This window comes from Ammodytes marinus, assembly GCF_949987685.1.
Source record: "Ammodytes marinus genome assembly, chromosome: 6".
In the NCBI taxonomy this organism is placed as follows: Eukaryota; Metazoa; Chordata; class Actinopteri; order Uranoscopiformes; family Ammodytidae; genus Ammodytes; species Ammodytes marinus.
The window spans coordinates 16,025,969-16,039,395 of record NC_137235.1 but is presented as its reverse complement, the minus strand read 5'-3'; the positions used below and the strand labels follow the sequence as shown (position 1 = coordinate 16,039,395).

At 42.5% G+C, this 13,427-nt stretch overlaps 1 protein-coding gene across 1 annotated transcript; it reads left to right on the top strand.

The window, feature by feature from the left end:
• The first annotated feature begins 4,057 nt into the window (after positions 1 to 4,057).
• tyrp1b (tyrosinase-related protein 1b) lies at positions 4,058 to 11,436 on the top strand. The gene is made up of 9 exons (XM_080029645.1): positions 4,058 to 4,120; positions 5,115 to 5,473; positions 6,031 to 6,139; positions 6,848 to 7,061; positions 7,885 to 8,089; positions 9,511 to 9,678; positions 10,407 to 10,586; positions 10,822 to 10,968; positions 11,144 to 11,436. Exons 2-9 carry the CDS (start codon positions 5,116 to 5,118, stop codon positions 11,347 to 11,349), a joined length of 1,587 nt encoding a protein of 528 aa, XP_079885771.1. The 5' UTR covers positions 4,058 to 4,120; position 5,115; the 3' UTR covers positions 11,350 to 11,436.
• Positions 11,437 to 13,427: the final 1,991 nt, after the last annotated feature.

Genomic DNA, 13,427 nt, shown 5'->3' with positions numbered 1-13,427 from the left:
AGAGCACCGTCCAACACACCAGTCTAAAATCTCCCATAGGTGTTGTTCATATGTTCAGTTGCTTTGCGATCTGGCGACTAAGCAGGCTTTACAGTGGCATATGATTCACATCCCTTTAGTACTTTTCAAAGCTCACAGCAAAAAACTTCAATCAAAAATACAGAACACACATTCTCTTTGTTATAGCGTTCACCAGCCTTCTATATAGATTGAACATAAAGACAAAGCTTTCTAGAAATGTCAATGTTAGATATATTGCTGCTATGTATACTGTAGATTTTGTCTGATTGTGTCAACCATTTCAACGTTTCATTTCAAGGCTGACATGACAGGTGTAACTGAGCTCAGAGAGTACTACCTCACTGCTATAGGCTTTTGAGTTCCCTCTCTCTCTACCGGAGTCCCTCCCTGGAGTCTGAGTTTGTATTGCTATAGCACCAGACTGACTGCTACAGTATCAGTCTCCTTGTCATTAACACTCGCCGGATGTCAGGCTTGCCCATTGTCAGCCGACTAATGTGTGAAGCACTGACCTGAAAACTTGTGGTTCATAGGAAACCAGCCAGTGTGTGTGCTTCTCAGCTGATTCCCTCCTGGCTGATTTGTAAGCTAGGCGCTCAGGAGGCAGCACACTGGGTCACATGAGAGTTTGAGTCCTGTGAACCCAAAGCATTACTGGGTAATACCACTATATTTCCTAATCTGACTAGCGGGCTTGGATCAACAATAAGCCATGAGGTGTTTATGTATGGAGAGTTGCTATGTGAAAGTACGGAGTGAGGATTTGTGTTAAAAAAAATGGGGAAAAGAAGTCAAGACAGCGATTGAGAGAAAATCGTTGCCCAGAAACAAAACTCACATGCACACTTAAAGTTGTGCTTGTGTGTGTCATCCTATGAGTTTACGCCTGTTGCTTGTGTAAGCGAGAGTGTGCAAGAAAAATCTGACGCGTGCCTCGCAGAGACGATAACAAAGCAGCACTGAATTATTTAACAGTCGACGGAGTCATCTCGAAGTGTGTCCTTGTTAAGATACTTTATCAGCAGTGACAATCCAGTTGTCATTGGAAGAGGGGAGCCACTAAAAACATTGCCGGCAAACAACAGAAGTCACTTTCAGATTACTATCTAAACGTCACATCTGTAGCAGCCGTATCATCTCAACAGTAAAGGCACACGCTGCTGCCCCTTGTACATATAAGGATGCCTGAAGCAACGGTGCAAAAGCAGCAAATTCACTCAGTGTAGTTGAACTGTGGAGGCAATGAGAAAAAAAGCATCTTGAAGATCATGGACATTTAAAAAAAAATTGTTTGTCGTTAGTCTATTGTCTATTGCCAGTTGACTGACTATGTGAGCTACTCCATACCTGCAATTATGTAGGAGCCATTCATTATTGTGATTAAAATAACTAGAAAGCGTCGCCTCTTGAGTTGTGCAGTGATGCAATCACTGCGCGTCCCGTGCCATCAAAAGCAATCAAACTCAGGTGGATGGAAGTATCCATCCATCCATCCATCCATCCATTTATCTATCTATCTATCTATCTATCTATCTATCTATCTATCTATCTATCTATCTATCTATCTATCTATCTATCTATCTATCTATCTATCTATCTATCTATCTATCTATCTATCTATCTATCTATCTATCTATCTCTATCTCTATCTCTATCTCTATCTCTATCTCTATCTCTATCTCTATCTCTATCTCTATCTCTATCTCTATCTATCTATCTATCTATCTATCTATCTATCTATCTATCTATCTATCTATCTATCTATCTATCTATCTATCTATCTATCTATCTATCTATCTATCTATCTATCTATCTATCTATCTATCTATCTATCTATCTATCTATCTATCTATCTATCTATCTCTATCTCTATCTCTATCTCTATCTCTTTCTCTATCTCTAACTCTATCTCTATATCTATCTATCTATCTATATTTATCTATGAGGTTATGACAAGAAGCACATTTCTCTTGTGCACCGAGGTAGATTGAATCAGAGGAAGCAATGAACATCCCCAATCCTTTCTGGGTAAGATGCAGCCCCCTTTCAGCGTACACGCTTTACACCAATGACACCTTACAGTAAGATGGCAGTTTGGATTACCCTTCAGGGTAAATCAACTAGGGCATGTTAAAACTCATCCAGCATGTTTAGAAAAATCCTTTCACCCGGGACACATCACCTGCTATTAGTCAATAATGTCAAGTCATCTTTTTATATCTGGATGTGTGATTGCCTCCTGCCATTTCTCCTTCCAACAAGCTTCTCCATCTGGTATGGAAGTTTAAATGAACAGACCTTATTCGCATTTGCTCGCAGCACCATATCCAACAGCCGTTTCCACAGCCATTATAAAAACACATCACATTAAGCTGAGTTTGAATTTTTACTGGTACCCTAAGTGTCCCAACCAGAATGAGTCTTGAGTCTTTTTTTTCTTTTCTTTCTCATGTCTGTCAGGAAAAGCGGATTTTTTTTCTTTCCTCATTCGTGTCAAATAGCTCCAACTGCATGTACTCTGTCGGTGACTGTTCAATGTCTGCCAACTGCCCCCCCTCTGCCCAGGATAGCAGCATTTGACCCATCTGGCGTGGCTTCAACCCTGGCCCAAAACAAAGAGCAGCACGAAGAGGATCATGGGTTAGTCATGTCCGACCTCCCGCCCAGCTCAACAGAGGAGTCGGCCAGCAGTAGACCAGGACCAGCGGACTCCTCACAAGACTTCAGGACTTCCATTCTTTAGGGGTTCCAATTCTTCTGTCTCCTTCCTTCTACACCTACAAACAAACATAAACCAAAAGCCACTCTCCACCCCTCCATCCGTTTTCCAATTTACCCAAACACCCAATGAATTACCCTTAAATTCTCCAACTCTTAACCAACCCAACACAGACTGCCTTGGATTCTGACTGTTATTACTACTGTACTATGTAACACATTGTTATTTGGTGTTTCTGACTGTCTGTCCGTCTGTGTGTGTGTGTGTGTGTGTGAGAGAGAGAGTGTGTAAGTGTGTGTGAAATGAAAGCAAGAGATAACATCAACACATTTGACACATGTGAATGTGTGAAAGTAGGAGTGTGCATTGACAGGTGAGCACACTTGTGTGAATGAGTGAACGGGCATGTTGTAAAAACTCATGTGCATGTATGTGAGTGTGTGTAATTGTGATAATGTTACAGATCTAGTTTGATTTTTCTGTAAGCTCTTTAGGCTCGAACAAAAATTGTTAAGAAATGTTTTTTTTTTTCAGACTGACCACATCAGTCATGCTGTACAAAGCTGTTGAAAAAGATTGTTAAACGGGCAGTGGGTATGAACGATTTTCACATTTTGTCAGCAATTCAGTACAAGTTATTCCCATAGTGCTGCCGCGGTATCATGGACAACCATATATGGCGTCTCATTAAAATGTACAACACTAGCCTAGGAAAAGGTTGAACTTGCATTATTTAGATGGAGTTTAAAACTTGATTCGATTTTTCACTCTACATAATTCCTGACCTTTGTATCGTCATTTGTGATTTGAGCAGTACCAAATTAAAATGAGAATGTTTAAATTTTTTCTTCTCTTCTTGCCTCCAGTGTTGATTGTTCTGTAGTTACCCTGCACGGGAAGGTTTTAGGAAATGTTGATGATTTGAAACCAAAAATAAAGAACAAGATGGAACAAATTACTCATTTGTGAAAAAAAAGGATTCAAGAATCTACCTGAATGCCTCCACCAAGTTGTGTATCAGCTTATTTGTGTGACTTGAACATGAATGCAATTTTCCAGTTGAGTTTTTTTTTATTTTGTTAGTGTGTTAGGAGACTGGGATCACAAGGCATGTGAATGATTGTTTGAGAAGGCGCTTGAAACCTCAAGTGTATCCATGTGTACTGTGTGTCTACTGTGTGTGTGTGTGTGTGTGTGTGTGTGTGTGTGTGTGTGTGTGTGTGTGTGTGTGTGTGTGTGTGTGTGTGTGTGCGCTTACACAAAATCCACAAAGGCCTGGTCATGCGCTCAATAGCTATTTAAGCCAAAAGAGGGAAATGGGCCGACTCTTGGGGGGGCAACAGTTCTGCAGACAGAGAGGAGCAGCACGCACAGTCAGAGGTAGGGAAACACATTACAATGACACTTTTTCACATAATGAATGAACTGTGGTACGCAATAAGTCTTGTGTGTTTACAAACTGAAAGTGAAATTAGTCAAATGTATATTTAAATTAAAATCATTTAGGTGGATGCTTTAACTAAGCACACTTAGTTGTTGCCTCTCCCTGCACTGTATTCATTTGTTATCGGTATCATTATGTGTAGTAAACATTTAGCAAAAAATGTAATAAAAAAATTATTTTTTGAAGTAAGAGGTTGAAAATCTAATTTTATTTCAGATATAACCGATTGCCACATAGCAGCCCATTTGCACTAGCTGTTTACAATGTCTGAGTTGTGCAATATTTAATAATATGAATGATCCCTGCATAAGATATGCATTTTCCAAGTTTCTTCCTATTTTAATTGGTAGCTTTTCTTTGGCAGTTGTCCGTGGTCACTTGTAAAATAATTGCTCCCATCACATTGTTGGCCACCTCTTCATTCATTCCTCATTCATCCCTAATCAATGAGCTTCACAAGTTTTATTATATATATCGTTGAAAATTATTCCAAACTTGTAAGAGTTGAAAGCTAATGGCTTTGTAAATTATGAATAGTGCTTCACAGTGCCTTCAGGGGCGTGTGAAAAGTGAGGTTTTCGGAATAACATTAAGACAATTGGCTTTAACAGGAGAACACAAACCGAGTGAGTGGGGCTTGAGCTTAATTGAAGAGTGTGTCTGCAGTGTGTTGAATTTCTGCTCTTCATCTCACCAAAATGTGTGCAGGGGATAGAGTAGTCCGGCCCTCTTATAACCCTGAGCATGATAAGTGGTTTAGAAAAAGGATGGAGGGATGGATAATTTGCAGAAAAATTCTCAACTTGTGAAGAATGTCTTTAAACGCTGTCTTTTTTATCCGCTTTATTCTCCCATACAACTCACCTGATGCATATAAAACAAGATAACGCATTTTGAAAATATCTTCTTCTACTCTTGATTTATGAGCAGCATGTGGAGAGCGATTTTCCTGGTGGTGACGCTGTGTGCCAGCCGCACACTGGCGCAGTTCCCCCGGGAGTGTGTGACCCCGGCGGGTCTGCAGAGCGGCCAGTGCTGCCCGTCTCCCACCGGGGCGGCGGCAGACGAGTGCGGCTCCAGCACGGGCAGAGGCCAATGCGTGACTATCGCCGCGGACAACCGACGCCACGGCCCGCAGTACCCTTACGCCGGGCGGGACGACAGGGAGAGGTGGCCGCTGAGATTCTTCAACCGCACCTGCCAGTGCAACGGCAACTTCAGCGGCTACAACTGTGGCCGATGTCGCCACGGGCTGACTGGGCCGAACTGTGATGAGAGGATCTCTGTGGGTAAGAGAACAAAAAATGATCCTGATCCAAAAAGCCATGCAGCGCAGGCAACCTATAGATTCAATGTCTATCTCGTACTGCCAGGTCTTAGTAGTATTAGGCCTCAAAGACTTAGAAGCTGAGGGGATGAAGGCAGCATTTATTGTTAAAGGTGCTCCGAGGAACATACAGTTGTTGTTCATTCTTGCACCCCCTTTGGACAAAAGTGGTGGTGTTTTTACTACCCCAGCTGTTGTCCCTGGGTGAGCGTAGACGTAGGTTGGTCTGGCTTTGCGAGACTAACGTAGACATGACAAAGGCATTAAGAAAAACTATGTGAAAATAGCATTCTTTGCACTGGTGGTCTCGTTTGCTGTTACATGTCATTTATGATCATCAGAGGAAACATTAGAAATATTTAAAAGTTCCTCGTAGCACCTTAAGGAAAGAGAATGGTGATAGTAATTTTGAATCACATTGTTCTTTCTTCCTCTCTTCCTTTGTTCCTCATAAACCCTAACAACCTCTTGTTGTTTACTGCCCCTTTTCTTTTCTCCACAACATTAACCTCACTCCAGTCAGGAGGAATATCATGCTGATGAGCACCGCTGATAAGCAGGCATTTGTGAATGCTTTGGACCAAGCTAAGAGGACTGTCCACCCCGACCTGGTCATCTGTACACGACGGTACATACACATAAGCATACCAACAACTACATTATTCCAATCATTCTGTACACTTTTTTTTCTTTTTTAAATATTCTTTCAAATAAAAATACTGCTACAAACATTAAACTGATTTTAATGAAATAATAACAAAGAAAGAATTATACCTCTATCCAGACTGGCTGGCTGAGTCTGACTACGTCTGGCAGTTAAAGGTTCAGCAATATAGCCATGTGGGTGAACCCATGCTGTGCTTTTAAAATCAGTGAAACCATAGAAATGTTCTCACGGCAGCCTTTACGGATGAGGCTGCAGGTGGAAAAGCAACTTATCAGTTTAAGCACCAGGAGTAAAGGGATTCATAATCCTCCAAGTAACATTACATGGATCTGTGAATAACCTCCTTTCCCAGTCAGTGGAGGATTAGTACATTACTTTTTTGAAGCAATTCTCCGCTTCAGACAGAAGAACAATTTTAAACCTCCTATTAAGAAAAATGAAATGTCTTCTACTGCAGTACATTAATGGCCAAAGCTAAAAAATATCTTCGGTACAGGACTTATTACATTTGACACCATGTTCCCCTATAGATAGCTGGACACAGAAATAAAATATAGTGGAGATAAAAGTGTTTCTGCTTGGAAAAATGAGAGGACAAACAGGTCAAGTTAGAGCATAGAGCGTGCAGGCAGAGAATTACACAAAGTGAATTTGCTTCCTCATCTGTAGGTACCAGGAAGTGATGGGGCCTGATGGCAACACCCCACAGTTTGAGAACATCACCATTTACAACTACTTTGTTTGGAGCCACTACTACTCTGTCAGTAAGACCTTCCTGGGGCCGGGCCAGACCAGCTTTGGAGGGGTGGACTTCTCTCACGAGGGCCCCGGGTTCGTCACCTGGCACCGCTTTCACCTTCTGCAACTGGAAAGAGACATGCAGGTGATTAGAGGGAAGGAAGGGAGGGAATAAGGGAGGCATGGAGGGAGAAAGAGGGGAGTAGTGGAGAGGAAAAGTGGAAGCAGATACAGTAGAAGAGGCCTGATGGGATGATGAGATAAATGTATTATTTAAAGGTGCACTATGCAGTTTCATGAGAAGGAAAGATTTGTTTATATTTTCAGAGCCTGCATTTACTTTTACAAAACACACATTTACTCTTCATGTCGTTCATATTATTGAATAGTTCCAGCATCACACATCAAATATCAATTATTTTGAGGCACCTTGAACCAAACCTATAAAATCAGAATACGCCAGTAAACCAAACTGCGGGCCCTGCTGCTGTATACACCACCACCACCACCACCAACAACAACAACAACAGTTAAACAGTAACTTTTGAGGAAGCTTTCTAACTTCAAACAGAATACCTGGGATCTAGTTTCCCTGTGAGGAAGGTTTGTTTATACAGTTATGAGACTATACCTTAGAATATGTTCACTTATCTGACAAACCCAAAGTTACATAATGCACCTTGAAGTATTGTTTATAATAATTTTGTTTTGTGTTTTTTATTATTGTATTATGCTGTATCACACCTGCTTTATATTTCATGTTCTATATCTGTTTGAATTAAAGAAGAAAATAAATGAAGAATGAATGAAATGAGATGAAAAGGAGTGCAGGGATTTGAAGAGATGGAGAGAGAGAGAGAGAGAGAGAGAGAGAGAGAGAGAGAGAAAGAGAGCAGGGGGATATCCTACAGGAAAAACTGATCCATCTGTGAACCCTTGTCCCTTTCATTACATATGCCGTATTGCAGGACATGCTTGGCGAGCCCACCTTTGCCCTGCCCTACTGGAACTTTGCCATCGGAGGGAGCGAGTGCGACATCTGCACCGATGACCTGCTGGGATCCCGGAGCTCCTTCGACATCAGCGGCATCAGCTCCAACTCTGTCTTCTCCCAGTGGAGGGTCATCTGTGAGAGCGTGGAGGACTATGACACTTTTGGCACCGTCTGCAATGGTAAGAAAGGACTGCTTCTGTGAGAAAAAAAGAATATAAATATATATATATATATATATATATATATATATAATAATCCACAAATACCACGCCGTGCAAAAGAGAGCGGCATTGATATACAGCATAGTCTCAGCTGCATCAGAAAAAGAGGGCAAAGAGCTCATAAAGGGGAGCATGTAGAACATAAGCCGCTATAAATAACACCTCACAGCTGTTGTGCTGCATTGGCTATTGCTCATGGCCATTACTACAGTTTGTTCGAAAAACTAGACGACCTGTGAAACAACTTTTTCTTCTGAGTTGATGTAGTGCGTGTGCGTCCACAGTACTGTACACACAGCCTCTTAAAACACTGGGTTTTGAAACATTGTTCTTAATAGCAGACATCAGAACACAAGAGTTAATTCCCCAATGGTTGAAGCGGGTTTTATACTAGAATATAAAGCAACACTGTGTAACACCGCAATAAGCCAGGATTTTAGGTGATCAGATTTGTAGGGATTGGATCTCATTCTACACTGGCACCAGATTATAACCCTTAATCACTACCGTTTTTCAAAGGCTCCAAATTTAAAGCAATTTTCATCTGGTATTGTGGAACAATAGAACATTGTCAATTGTAATGCTCTGATATAAACCCATTTGGGGGTGGGTGGGGTCTAGGTGGGGGTCCTTTTATAGCAACAGCGTATGTATATTAATAGGATTTTAGGAATTTGGTGACAGGTAAAACATGTGAGTGGCCGACGTGTGAGTGATTATGTGTCTTATTAATCCCCTTGGAGAGTCATGACAGGCCTGGTATTTCCTGCGTCAACAAGCAACAGCCCCTTAAATGGGTTAAAGGGGGTTGCCTCATTTGTGCATGTGCCTGTTGAAGACAGGAATCTAGTCTACTTGCTCTTTTGATCTGAGGGAATAATCTTCAAACAGACAGACAACTCGGTTATGTAGCCTTCTGTTTAATGTGCTCGTATGTCGCGCGCGTGTGTGTGTGTGTGTGTGTGTGTGTGTGAGCGTTCACATGCGAAAGAGAAAGCGCCAAAAGAGAAAGAAAGGGATCACGCTCACAAAAGGAAAAAAAAAAATGTTAGTCTACTCAAAGGGCTCTCACTCTCTCAGTTCTGTTGACTCATAATGAATAATGAAAAAAGAAAACTTGGCACCCTGTCATGTTTAAGACTCTTCAAACTAGTCTAGACTCCCAGCAGCACACAGAATTAGAAAGTAAATAATACAACATTTCCAACATCAACTTTCCTCCCATATCTGTGGGGACCAATGGCTTGAGTCTACAGAACTACAATCTGACTGTTTATTTCATCAACAGAATGTAACTCTTATCTGTGTGTAGAGGTAATTGCATTGCCTTGAGGTTGGATTATCTTTCACCTTGGGCTCCTGTTCTTATCACCCACCAGGCACAGAGACCAGTCCCATCAGGAGGAACCCGGCTGGGAACGTGGCTCGGCCCATGGTGCAGAGGCTGCCAGAGCCCAAGGATGTGTTGGACTGTTTGGAGCTCAACACCTTCGACACTCCGCCTTACTACTCCACCTCTTCTGAGAGCTTCAGGAACACCATTGAAGGTGCGCAGTCAGTGGTGCGTCACGGGTCAGAAGCAAAGCAGCGAAGCGCTTAAGATATATAATCCTCCTCTTAACCAAAGAAAAGGAGGATGTTGTTCAGGTTCAGTCCAGCTTAGCTGAGGCTATCGAGCTGCTGACACACAGACACATGCTGCACGGACACACATACGAAGCCAAATACACCCACGCACGCACGCACGCACGCACACACACACACACACACACACACACACACACACACACACATCTCCAAAAAAACACACTGGACCCTGCACCCACATGCACTTGTGCGTAGCACCAACACAGCATTTGTTGTTCCTAACTTTGGTAAATCAGAGCTTTCGTTTAAAGGAGAAGTAAGTGATATTTTTTCCTTAATAGAAATGTTGAATCACACTATACTCATACAGCAATCACTTAAACAGTATGCCATTTCATAATACGGGTCTCCCAGTCATTTAGCTTTGCAGTAATTGCCAGATAAAATTTTGAGTATCCCGCTCGTTTTTATCCAATCAGGAGACAGAGCTCTAAAAAGAGCCGGGTCTCTGTGCTGCTGCTGCTCTCCATTGCGGCACTATCTGACGAATAGGGCTGTGTGCTCATGTGATGGTGACGTTGCAACGAGGGAGGGGACTGCTAACTGCAGTCACTGACAGGAAGTTAGCTAGAAGGACCATATCACTTACTTGTCCTTTAATGGCTTTTCATTGTTGGGTATTTTCCAGGCTACAGCGCCCCCCAGGGGACGTATGATCCTGTGATCCGCAGCCTCCACAACCTGGCTCACCTCTTCCTCAACGGGACAGGAGGACAGACTCACCTCTCACCCAACGATCCCATCTTTGTCCTGCTGCACACCTTCACCGACGCAATCTTTGACGAGTGGCTTGGCAGGCACCAGCCAGGTAACACACACACACACACACGTACACACACACACACACTCGTACACACTCGTACACACACACACACTCGTACACACACACACACACACACACACACACACACACACACACACACACACACACACACACACACACACACACACACTGAGCAGGATGCAGATACAGGTACAGGAACATAACTCATGAATAGGTGGGTGGATAAACCTCTTTCTTTTCTCATCCTAATTTTTCTCAGGTGAGATAGTTTACCCAGAGGAGAACGCACCCATTGGACACAACCGGAGATTCAACATGGTGCCTTTTTGGCCACCTGTCACCAACGCTGAGATGTTTGTCTCGGCCCCAGCCAACCTGGGATATTCCTACGAGGTCCAGTGGCCAGGTGAGTAGCAGCAGCAGCAGCAGCAGCAGCAACCCACACACACACACACACACACACACACACACACACACACACACACACACACACACACACACACACACACACACACACACACACACACACATACACACAAAAATTACCCAAGATGACCTTACTCTCTCTCTTTTGTTCACAGCCCGTGCCTACACCCTGTCTGAGATCATCACCATAGCAGTGGTTGCCGCGGTGCTGGTGGTGGCGGTGGTGGGCGGAGTCATTGCCTGTGCGGTGCGCGCCCGCTCCTACCACTCTGCCGAGGCGCTGGAGCCTCTGCTGGGAGAAACCTTCCGCCGCTACTCGGAGGATGACCGGAGATTGGGCAAGTCACAGTCTGTCGTCTGATGAGTCCGTCTTTCCTTTCCGAGAGGCCTTAACATTTACATGCATTTGCTTTGCTTTTTTTTGTATTCCCCTACGCTTCTTCTAATAAAGTCGAACTGGTTTTGAACCCAGAACTCTTGAGTGTCTGTGTCAGTGTTATTTTGCCATACATTGTATTTGGCTGGCAGAGTCTGTCAGATACACATACAGCATAAGAGATCAGACTGCAGCCCAAAGAAGTCAGATTGCCTGCAGCAGTTCAGTATACAGTATAACGAATGGGCAACTTGCCATTGGTAGATACTATAGAGGAGGACTATTTCTCGCTTGTAGTGTGCCTGTTTCAGCTTTTAGTTACACAGCAGGCAATACAGCTATGCATGACAAAAGTTCATCGATATGAAATATGAATGGCAACCAGTCATGTCAGGTTTGTGTTCCTGTTCCTTTAATCGCTGCACTTAATCTAGTCCTGTAACTGTGTGAATGATATGCTAGGCAGGTCTTAAAAACTAGAGGCCTATTGCTGCAGGCACAACATTGGCTGGGCCTGAGGCAAACCAGCAGCAATTCAAACCATGTGCTGTATCGATTTGATTAAGTCCATGCAAATGTCTCCATCTTCATTACCAGCACACTTACCGCCTCCTTGTGGATATAAAACATTACTGCGACCAGAGGAGGAGGATTCAATTTACAAGTCATGTCCTTGACATCAATAGCCACATATTTCACTCATTACATCATACTTAACTTAACTTGACTTAACTTAACTCAACAATGACCTGTGTGATCTTACACTCAAATTCTTAATCTAAACACCACATTAAACCCTCAAACAACTGTAAACTGTCCAGTGTCTTTCCATCAAGGCACAATACACTATTAAGTGGGGGAAGTGCTACATAAACCCATTGCCTCACTAGTTTGTAAAATCTTGGGTACGGATTTGCCTGAAACATAGTTGAACCAAAGGAACGGGTCAAAGAGAGAAAACTCCTCATAATCTGCATTGAAAAGATTGAAATTATTTAGACGTATACTTTTGTTTTAATAAGGCAGGGTGGTTTTCTTATAAAATGATGTGGCATGTCACACAGTGCCTCCCTACTATAACTGTATGGCAGTGTCTAATTATTTCTTGCTTCAGGCTATTCCACTGAATAAAATGGCATGACATATGTGTGCCTCTGCAGTCTGCACCAAATTTCCCCATCAGGGTCTTCTCCATGTAACAACCCCAATCAGTATTGACATGGAACTGCTTGCATCCAATTGATTACTGTCGTTTACTGAGAACAACTAACAACTTATGTAGGCTATAGTTACATTTCCCTGATGGAATATTTTCAACTTACTTTGAACAAGTCAGCACTGGACTCAATTACTTGGGACTGGCATTTTTGCAGTGCAGGCTGATATCTTGAAAAGGAATCTCCTGGGGAAGGAGAAGAGCTAGAGATGTATTTATTTTTTGGATCCACCATCAGTTGGCTGTTCTCTCTGTACCAGCAGGTTACACAGACAGCAAAAAAAAAAAAGATACAGTCCCGCGGATAGAAGTGACAGTCACACACAGAGCAATCATTTGGCCACTGCCGCTCTCCCAGGAGAGAGGATCATTAGTGCCTTTCATGTCGAGTGTGCTCTCATTAAAGTCGTCTCTCTCTCAAGGGCTGATAAATGCATTGCAGTCTCTCACTCACAATACACTGTAGCTTTTAATAGAGGGATAGAGGGGCCGTGGAGTGGGAAATATCCCTTTGCCTGTGGCCTGCTCCTCGCATATTCCTCATAAATGTTTGAAGGGAAGGGAATTTGAGTCTGGTGGTGAAAACCAGCAGATAACTTTTCTTGCTAAAAGGAAAGAGAAGAAAAGATATATCAATGCATCTGTCCGTCCCTGCTATTCCCACAAGAGCAATGCATTGAAGTTCACTTAATATAAAAAAATCATCATCTTAAAAATATGCAGATTTGTGTTTAGATGCCAAAGCAGATATAAGAGTTACATTTTAAATTATCATATTGTAAAAAATAAAAAAATAAAAAATAAACAAAAACCTCATGGTGAAGTGCACAAAATGCATTAATGCCTT